At 38.0% G+C, this 13,280-nt stretch overlaps 2 protein-coding genes across 5 annotated transcripts in view; one reads left to right on the forward strand and one right to left on the reverse strand.

Annotated features, from left to right (window-relative positions):
- Window positions 1–4,804, forward strand: LOC123759638 (uroporphyrinogen-III synthase). 3 transcript variants are annotated; one of them, XM_045744819.2, is made up of 3 exons: window positions 1–470; window positions 2,424–2,556; window positions 3,987–4,804. In XM_045744819.2, exon 3 carries the CDS (start codon window positions 3,999–4,001, stop codon window positions 4,755–4,757), a length of 759 nt encoding a protein of 252 aa, XP_045600775.1. In that variant the 5' UTR covers window positions 1–470; window positions 2,424–2,556; window positions 3,987–3,998; the 3' UTR covers window positions 4,758–4,804. The 3 variants fall into 3 exon arrangements, with proteins under 3 accessions (XP_045600775.1, XP_045600776.1, XP_045600774.1); XM_045744820.2 differs by lacking the exon at window positions 2,424–2,556 and having other exon boundaries at window positions 1–243; XM_045744818.2 differs by lacking the exon at window positions 2,424–2,556 and having other exon boundaries at window positions 7–470.
- Window positions 4,805–7,140: 2,336 nt separating this feature from the next.
- LOC123759637 (ubiquitin-protein ligase E3C) overlaps window positions 7,141–13,280 on the reverse strand; it is a 33,626-nt gene continuing 27,486 nt past the window's right edge. For both annotated transcript variants that reach the window (XM_045744817.2, XM_045744816.2), the window contains exons 18-20: window positions 12,334–12,459; window positions 11,450–11,580; window positions 7,141–8,872 (exon numbers count right to left, since the gene is read on the reverse strand). In XM_045744817.2, coding sequence (XP_045600773.2) covers window positions 8,705–8,872; window positions 11,450–11,580; window positions 12,334–12,459 — 425 coding nt within the window. In that variant the 3' untranslated portion in view covers window positions 7,141–8,704. The remainder of the gene's footprint in view (window positions 8,873–11,449; window positions 11,581–12,333; window positions 12,460–13,280) is intronic.

Below are 13,280 nucleotides of genomic sequence, written 5' to 3' on the forward strand. Positions count from 1 at the left end.
AGTGGAAAGGGTTACAGAGGCACATAATGGGCTCATGGACTGAACCCCACAATTCATTTAGCTAAGCAAGTTACAATCTTGATGAGCTAGTTACAAAATTCAATATAAGTCGTCACATCAACACATGTGCCCGGCGCCACATTTATACGTGGCGCCACCAGCACCAGCTGACCACCACAGACAACAAGTGTGGAGCCACAACACCAAGGATCAGCTGACGCCATCAACACCCGCGGTGCTGTGGCAAGTCTCCCTCTAACACCCTGCTCTCTTGTGTCGCCGCTCCTCTCTCTCTACACCACAACGTAACAAGCACTGTTGACACTCTTATCATCCTCGACATAACCGCCTCTCCCAACACCTGTACTGGTGCAGTCATCGGGATAAACCCTTCACGCGGACTACACCTACTATCAAGATCATACCACATACCAACAACAATAACTCTCTTCACCTTCACCCTCGCCCTGGTAGGTGGTACTTCAACAACTTTACCGCCTGGTACTGCACTAAGCTGCACCACCTCTCCATCATTTCTCCTTCAAAATATGTACTTCTGCTTTGCATCAAATGGGTGTTTGTTTGTTTGTTTTAGGATAACCTCAGATCCCCCATGCTTTCCTGCACCTCTACGAGCACATGTGATCCTTGTCCAGATGTGTGGTAGGTGTGTGACCATGTCAGGTGTGGTAGTTATGTCTGTGCTACCACACCCAATGCCTTAGTCAGGTACTAAAACTGTCCAGAAATGGGTGCTTCATTACATTCAACACTAGCAGCAGCAGCAGCAGCAGTAGTAGTAGTAGTAGTAGAGTCTGGCTCATTTTCAACTCTCGATCAATAATTCGAGGCAATACAAAAATGTTTGAGCACCTTTCTTATCACCTAATGCCTCTGTTCACTTAGCAGTAAATAGGTACTCGGGAGTTACTGTTGTCTGCTTGTTGTGGGGTTACATCCTGGGCAGTGTCAATAGTTTGACTCTTGGGGGGGACCTCGATATAAGCTTAACAATACATACACGCTGCCTGTCCCCTGACACAATAAATTATTATTATAATTATGCTTATTTTTTTTCGAAAGCAGTGTCAGTGAGATCTGATGCTATTATATCAGGATTGGTCTTACATGTGGGGTATACAAGGTTCTAAATCATTCCTTACACACGTTTCTAAAGACAGTTCTGATGTTAGCCAGCCTCGCATACACTGATGGTGATATTCTTTATGATTTGGGCTTCAGGAGACAGGTTCAGTGTTATATCAACTTATGCCTGTACCTCTGTTGTTTTTCCATGCACTAAATGCAGCCTTTATTATGTGTTAATGTGGTAGTCTAGTTGGTCATGTCTTGGTTTGTGCATGATGTTAACACAGTTTCCCACATCAATTTCATGTTGCAAGAATTGTGCGGTGATCATGCCAGTTCTTGATATCATGTAAGGGGTCAGCTGCTTGCCTCGCCTTCGAAAGTTGTCTTAATAGAAAGGGATCAAGACATTCCGATAATGTCACGCCAATCCCATACATTGTTATTTGTGTTGAGGGAAGTATTGCATCCTCTCTAACCCCAGTGTGAGATACACCACATCCATTTTTGTTGTCATGGTTGATGATGTGCCTGTCTTTAGTGGCACGTCATCAACCAAATGCATAATTACAATGATGTAAAAATTCTTTGCACAGTGGTCTACATTGTTGGCTTACAATTGAGGCTCCCTGGTTTGATTTCTGGGCTGGGCAGAGATAGTTGGGGATGCTGCCCATCACCTGATGCCACTGTACACCTAGCAACAAATTGGTACCTGATAATTACCTTTTCTTACCTGTTGTATGTTCCCATGCATTGGTCGTCCTCATTCACTGGCCTTGCTCATTGCTTTAACTAATGTGTCAGCCATTTCAGTGCTGTATTTTACAAGTGATTCTTTATGGTTGTAATTACTGAGCCAGTCTTTCACATAGAATACAGTATTCTCAAAAGCCATAGAAAAGTTTGTGCACACCATGTTGACTGAGAAACATTAGTTTATATGCTGCAGTTATCAACTGTGAGCCATGTTGGCATAGTACCTTTAATTATTACTTATTGCTTACAGAAGGAGGTTTGTTGGGCACTATTTTGTTTTCCTTTTTAACCTAATTGTGTTGAATTAATTAGAATGGGCACTTTAGGAGTGTGATTTTTCTTTCCTCAGAACTCGCTTAAAAAGCCTTGGGATGTGAGATTTAGTTGACTGGTCTGTAGTTTTCTGCTGTATTTCTTCAATCTTCCTTTGAGATATGAATAATGTGCAAGTTTCCATTCTGGAGGCACTTTTCCCTGGTACTGTATAAACATTTTATATATAGAAGTTTGTGATAAACGTAATTACGTATATGCAAACTCCATTATTGATTTTGGATAATTTGATCTACTTCTAGAGTCCTCCAACCTTCTGGCACCAACAAAGATGGCTGGTGCCAGGAAGCCTGCCACTTAACATAAAGAGACCTCAGTAAGCTTAACTACTGATCATCCACAGGATACAGCCCACTCCAGTTGCCTAACTCATGGGTACCTATTTACAGCTAGACCACTGTACTGTACTATAAGACTGCTACTATCAGTTTATTTGTATTTTGAGTCACTATATTACACCAAAGAGATTCTAAAGGCATATTATGCCTCTTGTTTCTAGTCTATGTTTTCTAAATGTTTGGTGGTCCCCAAGAGGAGGAACTCACATAAATTATCTTGTCTCTTGTTCTGATAATTACAATGATGTAAAGATTCTTTGCATAATGGTCTACATTGTTGGCTTACAATTGAGGCTCCTTGGTTTGATTTCTGGGCTGGACAGAGATAGTTGTGGATGCTGCCCTTCACCCGATGTCACTGTACACCTAGCAACAAATTGGTACCTGGGAGTTCGGCAACTGTTGTGGGTTGCATCCTGGGGAGGGTCAGCTGTAGTTAGCTTAGGGGACCTTCAATAAGCTGAGTAGGCTTCCTGTTCCCATCTATGGTGAACCATATGTTCATAATATATCAAATGTATTTACCAAGTCTCTGGTAATTATATATATATATAGGTATACTGTATATTGTTAAGAGTTTGTAGAGAGTGAGAAGCTACTGGGTATGTGCAACCACTTGTATCTGCATCTTACACTTAACCCTAGTATTATCACTTGGCATTTATACAGGGATGGTCTTGTGCATGTTGGTAATAAGTTGTCTTGCAGTGAGGAGAACTTTCTATCTTGATCACCAGAACTTTTTCTTCAGTAAGGTACAGTATTAGTGTTGTGGGACATGTTCTGCACCCCTTCGTTCTTTGTGCCTTTGTTGAGTATATATATACCTCTATGTACCAAAGTGGTTGCTTTTGGTTTAACTTTTTCTAGCTTTTCTGTTTGTAACCGAGTATTGAGATATTTATCTATATAAAGTGTTCAGATCTTTCACATTGCCTTATCAGTTTTTTATATCACATCTTCAATCTTTTGTTTGTCAGTCCTTCCTTATACCTTTGGGCTGTTTCTTTCTTGTTACATTTTCCTCTGCATACATTTCAAACATTAGTCTTGAAATGTATGTAGTTATATAGTAATTTATATAATAAATTATAGTAATTTTTTTTATAATTTTTAAAAATACGTTGGTGGGTGATCAGATTATGTAAGTACATGACACCTATTTTACTAAAGGAAATGTGTGTGTAAAAATGTTTACTTCACCATATTATAACTTAATTAATAGAAAATGTAATTACCTTTTAGGTGTTGTTTCTCTTGTCTACAGAAATTTGAAACTGATTTACAATAGAAATTAATGGGAAGAATGAGAGATGTAATAGAAATAATTCTTTTGACAAAGTAATGTTTGTATAAATGTATTGCAGTGTGAATGAAAGCAACATAAGCAACATAACCAATTATTGGTAATTTACTGTACAGTATTTTAATCTTTGATAAACTCATCAATATATACTTTTCTTTCAGACTATAAGAAGAATGAGCAACGTGTGGCTCTTTAAATCAGAAGATAAAAATGACACGCAATATACTGACAAACTTTCTCGGTCTGGGTTCTCTCCTTTTCATATCCCTGCCCTTTGCTTCAAATTCTGCAACCAAGAATCTCTGAAGAGCTCACTGCAGAGTCCCCAAGACCATAGTGGCATTATCTTTACAAGTCAGAGAGCAGTAGAAGCAGTTGCTGAGATATATATAAAGTTGCCCCTTAGTTGCCATGCTGGGTGGATTGAGAAAAAGATATTTGTTGTCGGAGATGCTACTGGAAGAGCTGTTCAAAGTTTATTGAAGCTTACATGTATAGGACATGAATCGGGAAATGCACAACAACTCGTTCCAATCATAATTAAGGAGACAGTAGCATTTGACAAACCTCTCTTATACCCTTGTGGCAGTTTAGCGAAGGATGAATTGCCAAGGCTGCTTGTTAATAATGATCGAGATTTTAAAGCTCTTGTGGTGTATGAAACATCACAGCACCCACAACTGAAGTACACTATACAGAAACTGATCTCTGGTGGTCAGAGGCCTACACACATGGTGTTTTTCAGTCCATCTGGTGTCAATTTTGCTTTGCCTGTTCTTCAGTCTTTGAGTGTTGATATAACAGGAGTCAAAATGATTGCAATTGGCCCAACAACAAATATTGCTCTGGTTCAACACAAAATTCCGGTGTTAGGAGTGTGTCCGTCTCCAACTGCAGACAGTCTTGTGCATCTTCTAAATTGTCCACCCTGAATATAGTATAAAATGTATGGTTGACAAAATAAAGATACAGCACCTAGGATTATGTGCATTGTTAAAAAAAATTATATTTTTTATCAACTTTAAGAATATAACTTTATAAATATTGCAACATTCACCACTGAGCTACCGGTACAAATTCTAACAGCAGTTTTATAAGAGTTGCAGAAAACAAAGCTAATAACTGAGTAGAGCAAAGCTTCATAGTTTATCCTAAATTTTTTTATGCTACTGTAAAGTTTTTTTTTTTTACACTTTTTAATGACTTCATGTTTTATACATATTTTTCCAAAATAGGCCAGAAGCCTTCTGAACATTCTCCATCAATGGGGTGTTGCCTTGATGTGGTAAGGGGGCTCTTGTGCACTGCCGAGGCAGGTGTGGGTGGCTTCTGCTTCCCTCTGGTGCCTGCTGTGGTGGCACAATTGGAACACACCTTTCTGTAGTCAGCAAGGGCCTCCCTATTAGGGAAGGATGTAGCAGATCTTCCAGATGATCTTACAAGTTGAGCAAATATTAGGTACAAGATGTGAATAAAATTTCATTCCCCAGAGTCCTCACCACACCAAGGGAAGGTACAAATCCAGCAGTGAATATAATAGAACACCAGATTTGGTACATAATCTTCCCCCGACTTAATGCCTTCTTTTGATAATTATCAGATACTTCTTGCTGACCCTCTATATCTTCCAATGCTATCCACCTGGAAAACTCAAAACTAAGGCTGTAACAGGCCATGAGTGCCTACCAGAGATCAAGAGCAAAATCTGGCCCCCTCAGAGGCAGGGAAGGGGGAAATATCATCGAATTACTGAAGGAAAAACCATCTGAAAGGTAGTGGTCTAAAGCAAACGACTGCTTTGACAACATTAGCTACATTGATTCGAACTGTGTATACATTCATTGTTTAGGTTCAAATAGCTCCACCCTATGCCCACCTTTGGGCAGCCTTGACAACCCAAAGGTCCTGGCCAGCCACCTGTGTCATTTATGATCCTAAAATTTAGGAGCCCAATGATCCCCAAAATACCACAGAAAGAAGGGAAGGTTAGAAATGGGGAGATAAAAGTGGGACTTTTCTTTTCTGGCATGTTTCATTACATTCAATGCAGGATTTCGGGGAGGGCTCCCTACATCTACCTAAGATAACTCACCATGGGTAAGAAACCAACAAAACAAGAGTGACCGTGGCAGGAGAACTTAAAAATACATTTTATACAGTACAATATTGACTTTTAAATGTAAATTAGAGTACGTATATATACGTTTGTAGAGAAAAAGTAGAAAAACTGCCAAGGGGAATGTGCATTTAAGATTATTATTCCCTTACAGAGTATCTTCTAACCATCCTTACAAACAGAACCTAACAGACACATGGAAAAAGGCAAACATAGTTCCAATTTATAAGAATGGAAGTAGGGAAGATCCACTAAACTAAAGACCTTTATAATTGACAAGCATGGTAGTAAAAGCCATAGAAAATAGTATTAAAAGCAAATGGACATAATACCCGAGAAGCACATACAAATAAGAAAGGGTACAACACATACTACTGTACTAAACGGCTCCCAGAACTTGTGAACTTCAGCTATGTGGAGAAGCTGGAGGCATTAAACACATCAAGGCTTGAAGACATGAAAAGCTGGGATCACTATGTACAAAATAGTAAAAAAAAATCAAAATAGACAAAGAAACTTTTGAAACTTCAAGAACAAGAGATCATAAATTCATACTAAGGAAACACAAGTGCTGAAAAGTTGAAAGATCTCTTTCATAAACAGAGTGGTAGACAGTTGAAACAAGTGAGAAGACAGTGGACGTCAAAACCATCAATACCAGTAGTTTCAAAGTATTATGTGACAGAGTTCAGGGAAGATGGGACATCACAGGCACAGCTCTCAGCCCATAACTACATTTAGGTAATTACCTTTGGTTAAGCAGGTACCTGAAACACCGGGCAGGAGGAGAACCAAACTTGTCGATGACCTAAAGACACTATGATATGCCAAGGCATTCTGTGAACAAGAGTGCTGGAAAATACACAGATGTCCCCTTCCCCCAGCATACACAAGATTTACCACTAAAGGACAAATAGGATGAACCTTGCTAATTGCATCTAGCCAAACACCGAGAACTGGCATGCAGTGGAACCACACTTGCCAGAGCAATGGTGCACCAGAATCCTTGATACCAGGGGTATCTAAGGTAAAACTTTGATGCACTGTACACACCAAGTATCAGGAAGCAACAATATCAGGCAATAAATATTATTTTTCCTTTCTTTCACTTGCCTTTCAACTAGTGGTATTCATTTAAAAAAAAATTAATGCAATGGTGAAAATTATTAAGGCAAGGGCTTTAATTCATAACTACTAAGTGTAACATGTCAATTTTATTTTAACATTTTACTTGCAAAATTTAAAAAATAAAGTTGTCAAATATATTTCAATACCAGTAATTATTATTATTTTTTTAATGTAATGTACGGTAGTTCACATTTCATATAAACTGCTAAATATTAAATCTCGTGCACTTACTTGAAGGTTATGCAATACATTTTCCATTCAAAAAACAACTTCACTAAATTTACAATCACTTAATACATACAGTACTTACATGGTTACCTTGCGATGATTTCGGGGCTTAGCATCCCTGCGGCCCGGTCGTTGACCAGGCCTCCTCGTTGCTAGACTAGTCAACCAGGCCGTTGAATGCAGCTGCTCGCAGCCTGACACATGAATCACAGCCTGGTTAATTAGGTATCCTTTGGAGGTTTTTATCAAGTTCTCTCTTGAACACTGAGGGGTTCACATTATCCTGATGTCACATTATCAAAGACAGGAAGCCTGTTATGCCTATTTGATGTTCCAAAACACCAACAACTCACTTTTTTCCATGTTTTACTGCAATTCTTACCTACAGCATCTTTAACTCTTTTTTTTGTATACATCAAGGAACAAATATTACAGGACTATATCTAATATCCTTTATTATATGCATATATTATATAAATATATTATTATCATATATTGGTGTGTGTGTATCATATATTATATATATATATATATATATATATATATATATATATATATATATATATATATATATATATATACACACACATACAACACACACAGACATATATATACATACACACATGCATGTTAGATTGGCTACCCAGGTCTCTGAATGTGTGTGTGTGTGTGTGTGTGTCTATATCTCCCTCTGCCTGTCTCCCTCCCTTATGTTATCTGTCTCACCCATTCCCTCTGCCCTTTCCAGCATCCCTCCCATTCTTTCACCCTTCGTAGCTCCCTACCATCCTCTCTCAATATTGAATAGTAAAATCAGCTTAACTCTAAAGACGATCAAATCCACATTTCATACATCATAGGCGTCACTGGGATTCAGAACAGGAGTCGATCCTTGGTAATGAGGGGCACGGGTGATCGCCTCCATCCACCCTATATCTCTCACAAATCACCCTGAAAAGTTTGGCAAGGCTAGCCCCAAGCATCCAGTCCTCCCTCCTCGAACAAACATGCAAACACACACTTTTTTTATATATACTGTATATATATATGCACACATTATTTATATATATATGTATGATTTACACACATATATATATAATATATATGATATATGATATATAGGGGTACCACCTCTGGTGCAATTGTAGGGACCCACATCCTCGAAGAAGAAAATAAAGAGTATTCAGAGACGACCTTGTGGATTCCCACTGAACACTTCAATCTTTTCTTCTCCTATCACCCTTATTATTTTTTTATATATATTTTATTTTATGTATGATATATATATAATATATACTATATATATATATATATATACATACATACATATATATATTATATAATATATTATATATATATTAATTAGACATATATTATGTTACAGTCTAAAATGTCAAAGTATAAATCTTAAGAAAGCTCAAAACCTGAGCCAGATGTTATAGCATAAAGGAGTTTGTCCCTCAATGAATGTTCAGTTTTGTATTCAGGAAGTTTGAGAAGATTCATACACGTGGAGGCTGTGGGAAGGCGATCTTCAGAGCCTGAAGGCTGGATACAGAAGGCTGGTTGCAACTCCTGCAACAGTATTCAATCAAATATTACTATGCTATATTTACAATTTTATGAAATAAATTCACAAAAAAGCTGTGTTCAACTGTATTAGCACTCATATTACTCCAATTACTATCTGCAATTTTCTCCTGTGCTCCAATTGCCATTTGAGATCTTTTACATTTGATTTGTTAAAATTATCTTTTAGAATGCATATCACGACATAGGACTTTCATACAGCTGAGCTGTTCAAGAATTAAGACTGCAGATATTAATTTATAAAGCAGAGACCATATGAGCACAGAATCAAGATTCTGAGGCATCTATCAGTATATGTTAACGTAATTTACCTAAGTGTAGTTTCAGGATGAGAGCTACGCTTGTGGTGTCCCATCCACCCAGCACTGTCATATAACGCTTTGAAACTACTGACAGTTTTGGCCTCCATCACCTCACTTAACTTGTTCCAACCGTCTACCACTCTGTTTGCGAAAGTGAATTTTCTTATTTTTCTTCTGCATCTTTGTTTAGTTTAAATCTATGACCTCTTGTTCTTGAAGTTCCAGGTCTCAGGAAATCTTCCCTGTTGATGTGCATGTGTGTGTGTGTATGCACTTGCTGTGCTGTATTTTATTCTCACATAACATGTTTGATCTGTTCCAACTTGTAAAGGCCTTCTATCTCATTTATTCACTGATTTATTATCTGCAGGCTTAATATAATTCTTAAATAATCTTGTTCAAGACTAGAACAAAATTATGTTTTCGAACTCTATTACAAAGCTGAATATGAAGAGCTGAAAGCAGGGTAAAACCCATTTTGTGAGTGGAATCACCTTCGAGGTTATGCTAATGTTATGCGGTGTCACAACTTTGTAAACAAAGTGCACACAGACAGTGGTTTGGTTCATGTAAAGACTGTTGCACAGTCTTAGTTATCACAGCAATACATGCTAGCTGCAACTTTTAGTGCTCAGCAATATCTCCAGTCTAAGCAGTATGGATGCCTTAAAACCATTATTTTTATCTTGGTGTCACTTTGCAAAGTTTTCAATATGCTGTATGGTATATTAAAATATACACATAAAACCAGCGTTGAATGTAATGAAATGTCAGTTTCTGGGTTAGCTCCGGAGGCTCCCTGAAGCTGTCTGAAGTGATATAGTGCTATCCTATTTGGTGTCATTAATCAGAGTCCTTTGACTACCGGGGACCATGAGCCAGAACCTGAATCAGAATCTCGAACCCCCCCCCCTCCCCCGATGCACCCTAAGGACGAAGACAACCACAAGCGTGAAGTCCTCAACGGATAGCGAGTCCCGAACGCCTCATGGAAGATAACCCTTAAAGGCAAGGGTAGTACTTATGGAGCACCTAGGGAAGAGAATCCTAGGCGCATGCAGCTCCTGTACACTAATACACCTGGCCACCACACAAAATACAAGCTGGAACAGCCATACAGGGCAAAAATCCAGAACAGAAATTTGAGGCCAGAGGCAATGTCTGACTGCCAGCATATCAATTCAAGAACTGGGGTGGTTGACTACCAGCGCACCCAGGGTAGTCCCCTTTCCCGAGAGGAGGGGAGGGGGGTTTCTTGTTTGCTTTTTGAGGGAGATATTTTGCTCTTTGATAACGTAGCTTTCCTAGTGTAACCAGACAGCGGACTGTTTTGATTCGCCTACCTTTCTGGGTTCTTTTGCAATCAATAGCAATTATGACATACTTTAAATGTAAAGTTCTTATAGGCCATTGCTCCCTGTGTCTCTCTGAGGGAACCAGGTTCTGGCTCGTGGTACCCGGTAGGCATTGTATTTTTTGTATAAATTTGTAAAAACTTTGTACCAATACTTGTATTGGTGCATAATTTATTATGATTACTTTACTGCTGCCTTTGTCCAGTAAGGCTACTTCACCATATTTTAGTGTAAGTAAAGTTACTGGTGGGTTCACTAAACACCATAGGATACAATTCCAAGCATCAGAACGCAAAGCACAGTCAATGGATACCATACCAATAGGTTTCTCAAAGTCCAGTGAGATTAACTTGCATATGGAAGGGATAAGGATAAGGTTTTTTGGATGGGATGGAGGAAAGGAATGGTGCCCAAGCACTTGGACTGGACGGTAGAGCGACAGTCATGCGTTTTGAGGTTGGCATTCAATTCTTGACCCATCCAAGTGATTGGGCACTATTCCTTCCCTACGTTCCATTCCAAAGATCTTATCCTCATTCCTTCCAAGTGCTATATAGTTGTAATGGCTTGGTGCCCTCTCCCAATGATTACCTTACCTTCCCACCCCCTCTAGGAAGTTCCTATAACATGCCTTGAAACTAAAATATAAAATAGATTTTTTCTGTGTAATACTTTATGATAACTTACTTTCATTACTCAGCAGTACCATGTAATACACACAACTTTACCTATATTAAATGCTAAATAAAATAATAGTTTTATTTGTGTACTAATTAGATTGAACAGTTTATAACCGAAAAGACATTCGTCATCACAATTTCTACATGCTGTGAAGTTACTTTATAATTTAAGAGAGAAGGAATACCGTGAAACATCAAACATGATCCATTTACTTTAAAATTTACCTTAAAGCCCAGAAGAGGAGGACGAGAACAACTGGTCACAAATTTAAGAAGTTGTCGTTTCTGCGTTTCATCGAATCCCCTGAGGACTTGCCAGAATATCTGTATGGTTGGGTGCTCAGCGTTGTATGTTCCTGAAGATAATTCATACAGTACAATCCATAAATACTGTATTGCAATTTAAAATTATATTTGTGAAATAATGAGACAAAAGACAATACATTTAGGAGTACAGTACATGTGTTCTATATAACAAAGTTAATAAAGGAAAATATATAAATTTCATCATAAGGATTATGTTATTTTAAAAAACAGTATTGCCATATACACACACACTTGAAAAAGCGAGTGATTCACCAAAAAGGCAAGCCAGTTGAAGCAGCTAATATAAAATCTTGGTTTTGAGTAGTCTCATTAAGCCACCTCGGTGATATACCTTAATTGTAAATAGCAGTCGACTTAAGTGAGAAGAAAGTCTTGAATGTAAACTTGAGCCAGCACTCTGGCAATATTTTCAAGAAGACAAATGAGGTGAAAAGTTTCTTTGCATCTTGGATGTTGGAACTGTATATCATTTATTAACTTCATCTCTACAATGTTACTTTATGGTATTTAATTTTTTCAAGTAGTTTCTAGTTTTGTTGTGTTTATGTTAGTGTTTTGTTTTATTCTCGGTCTTTTAATTATCTCTAATTCCCACGCTCCTCTTGCCTTGAAGAGTGAGAGCCAGATTCTGTTCCTGGCTCCCAGGACTTACATTTGGCTTGGAAAGCAATCAATGAACCCCTCCCAGGAAAACTAAAAAATAAGCATTACACTTGTTGTAATTAAAATGCAAAGAAACAGCAATAAAAATAATAAATAAAAATAAAAATTGTATTCTATACCACCGTATCTGGTATTATCCATGAGGTCTACTATGTCAATTGGGACGGAAGCTCCAGAAATCAGCATCTGAAGTTCTCTCCAGTCAAACATCTGCAGCCACTCTAGGGGTACGACATCTGCTACTCCTGGAAAAACAATGACAAATGTAAAAATATTCACATAAATTATAAATCTTTTATGACTTGTGTCTCTTGAACATTTCTTCCTTCTTTAAATACTAGGTTCATATGAAGAATCTTCCCCACCCATTTCAACTACATATCTTAAAATGTTAAAAGGTGTTTAGAGGAATACTTGAGATAGCAAATGAAGATTTTGAAATTCTAGTTTAGCTTCACAAAAGAGAATTGACCAATCACTATTTGTCTACACTACAGTTTTTATTCGATACCCAAAGTACAGGAAGCCACTTCCATCCACAATTTTAAGGACAGATTCAACATGGAATTTGAACCTTAAAATAGTTCAATTATAATGCAACAGGAACACAAGACTAGTAGGCGGGGCACAGAACTAGACTCCACTTTCCCATAGTCATTGATAGACAAGTACAGTAAAACAAGGATTAAAAAAAATAATGAGTGCTTTAGCAAGCACATGTGAGGAAAATAGGAGAAATAGGAAAAGTCAAGTCATGAAAACTAAATAGAGGAAAATATATGATCAAGTATTGCTGCAGTAATATTATAGAGACGGAAAAGAACAATCACTGGGAGAACGTACTGGTACAGTACTGTGATAATATTCTGGGACGTAAATAATACCGAGAGCAAGCTCAGACCGGAAGGTGTAACTGGCCGACCTCTCGGCATTCAAAAGGGAACATGATAAACTTAGGAGGTAACCAACAAACAAGTCTGGTGTTGGGTTTAAAGCCAATTAACCACGAGAGGGTTATTAAGTCCACCACAATACCATTGAAGTTGCAGCATGTTAGACCATTGTT

This window comes from Procambarus clarkii, chromosome 8 (genome assembly GCF_040958095.1).
Source record: "Procambarus clarkii isolate CNS0578487 chromosome 8, FALCON_Pclarkii_2.0, whole genome shotgun sequence".
Classification (NCBI taxonomy): domain Eukaryota; kingdom Metazoa; phylum Arthropoda; class Malacostraca; order Decapoda; family Cambaridae; genus Procambarus; species Procambarus clarkii.

Excerpts from the sequence above, each read along its gene's own strand:
- LOC123759638 (XM_045744819.2), top strand. The coding sequence starts at position 3,999 with ATGAGCAACGTGTGGCTCTTTAAATCAGAAGATAAAAATGACACGCAA.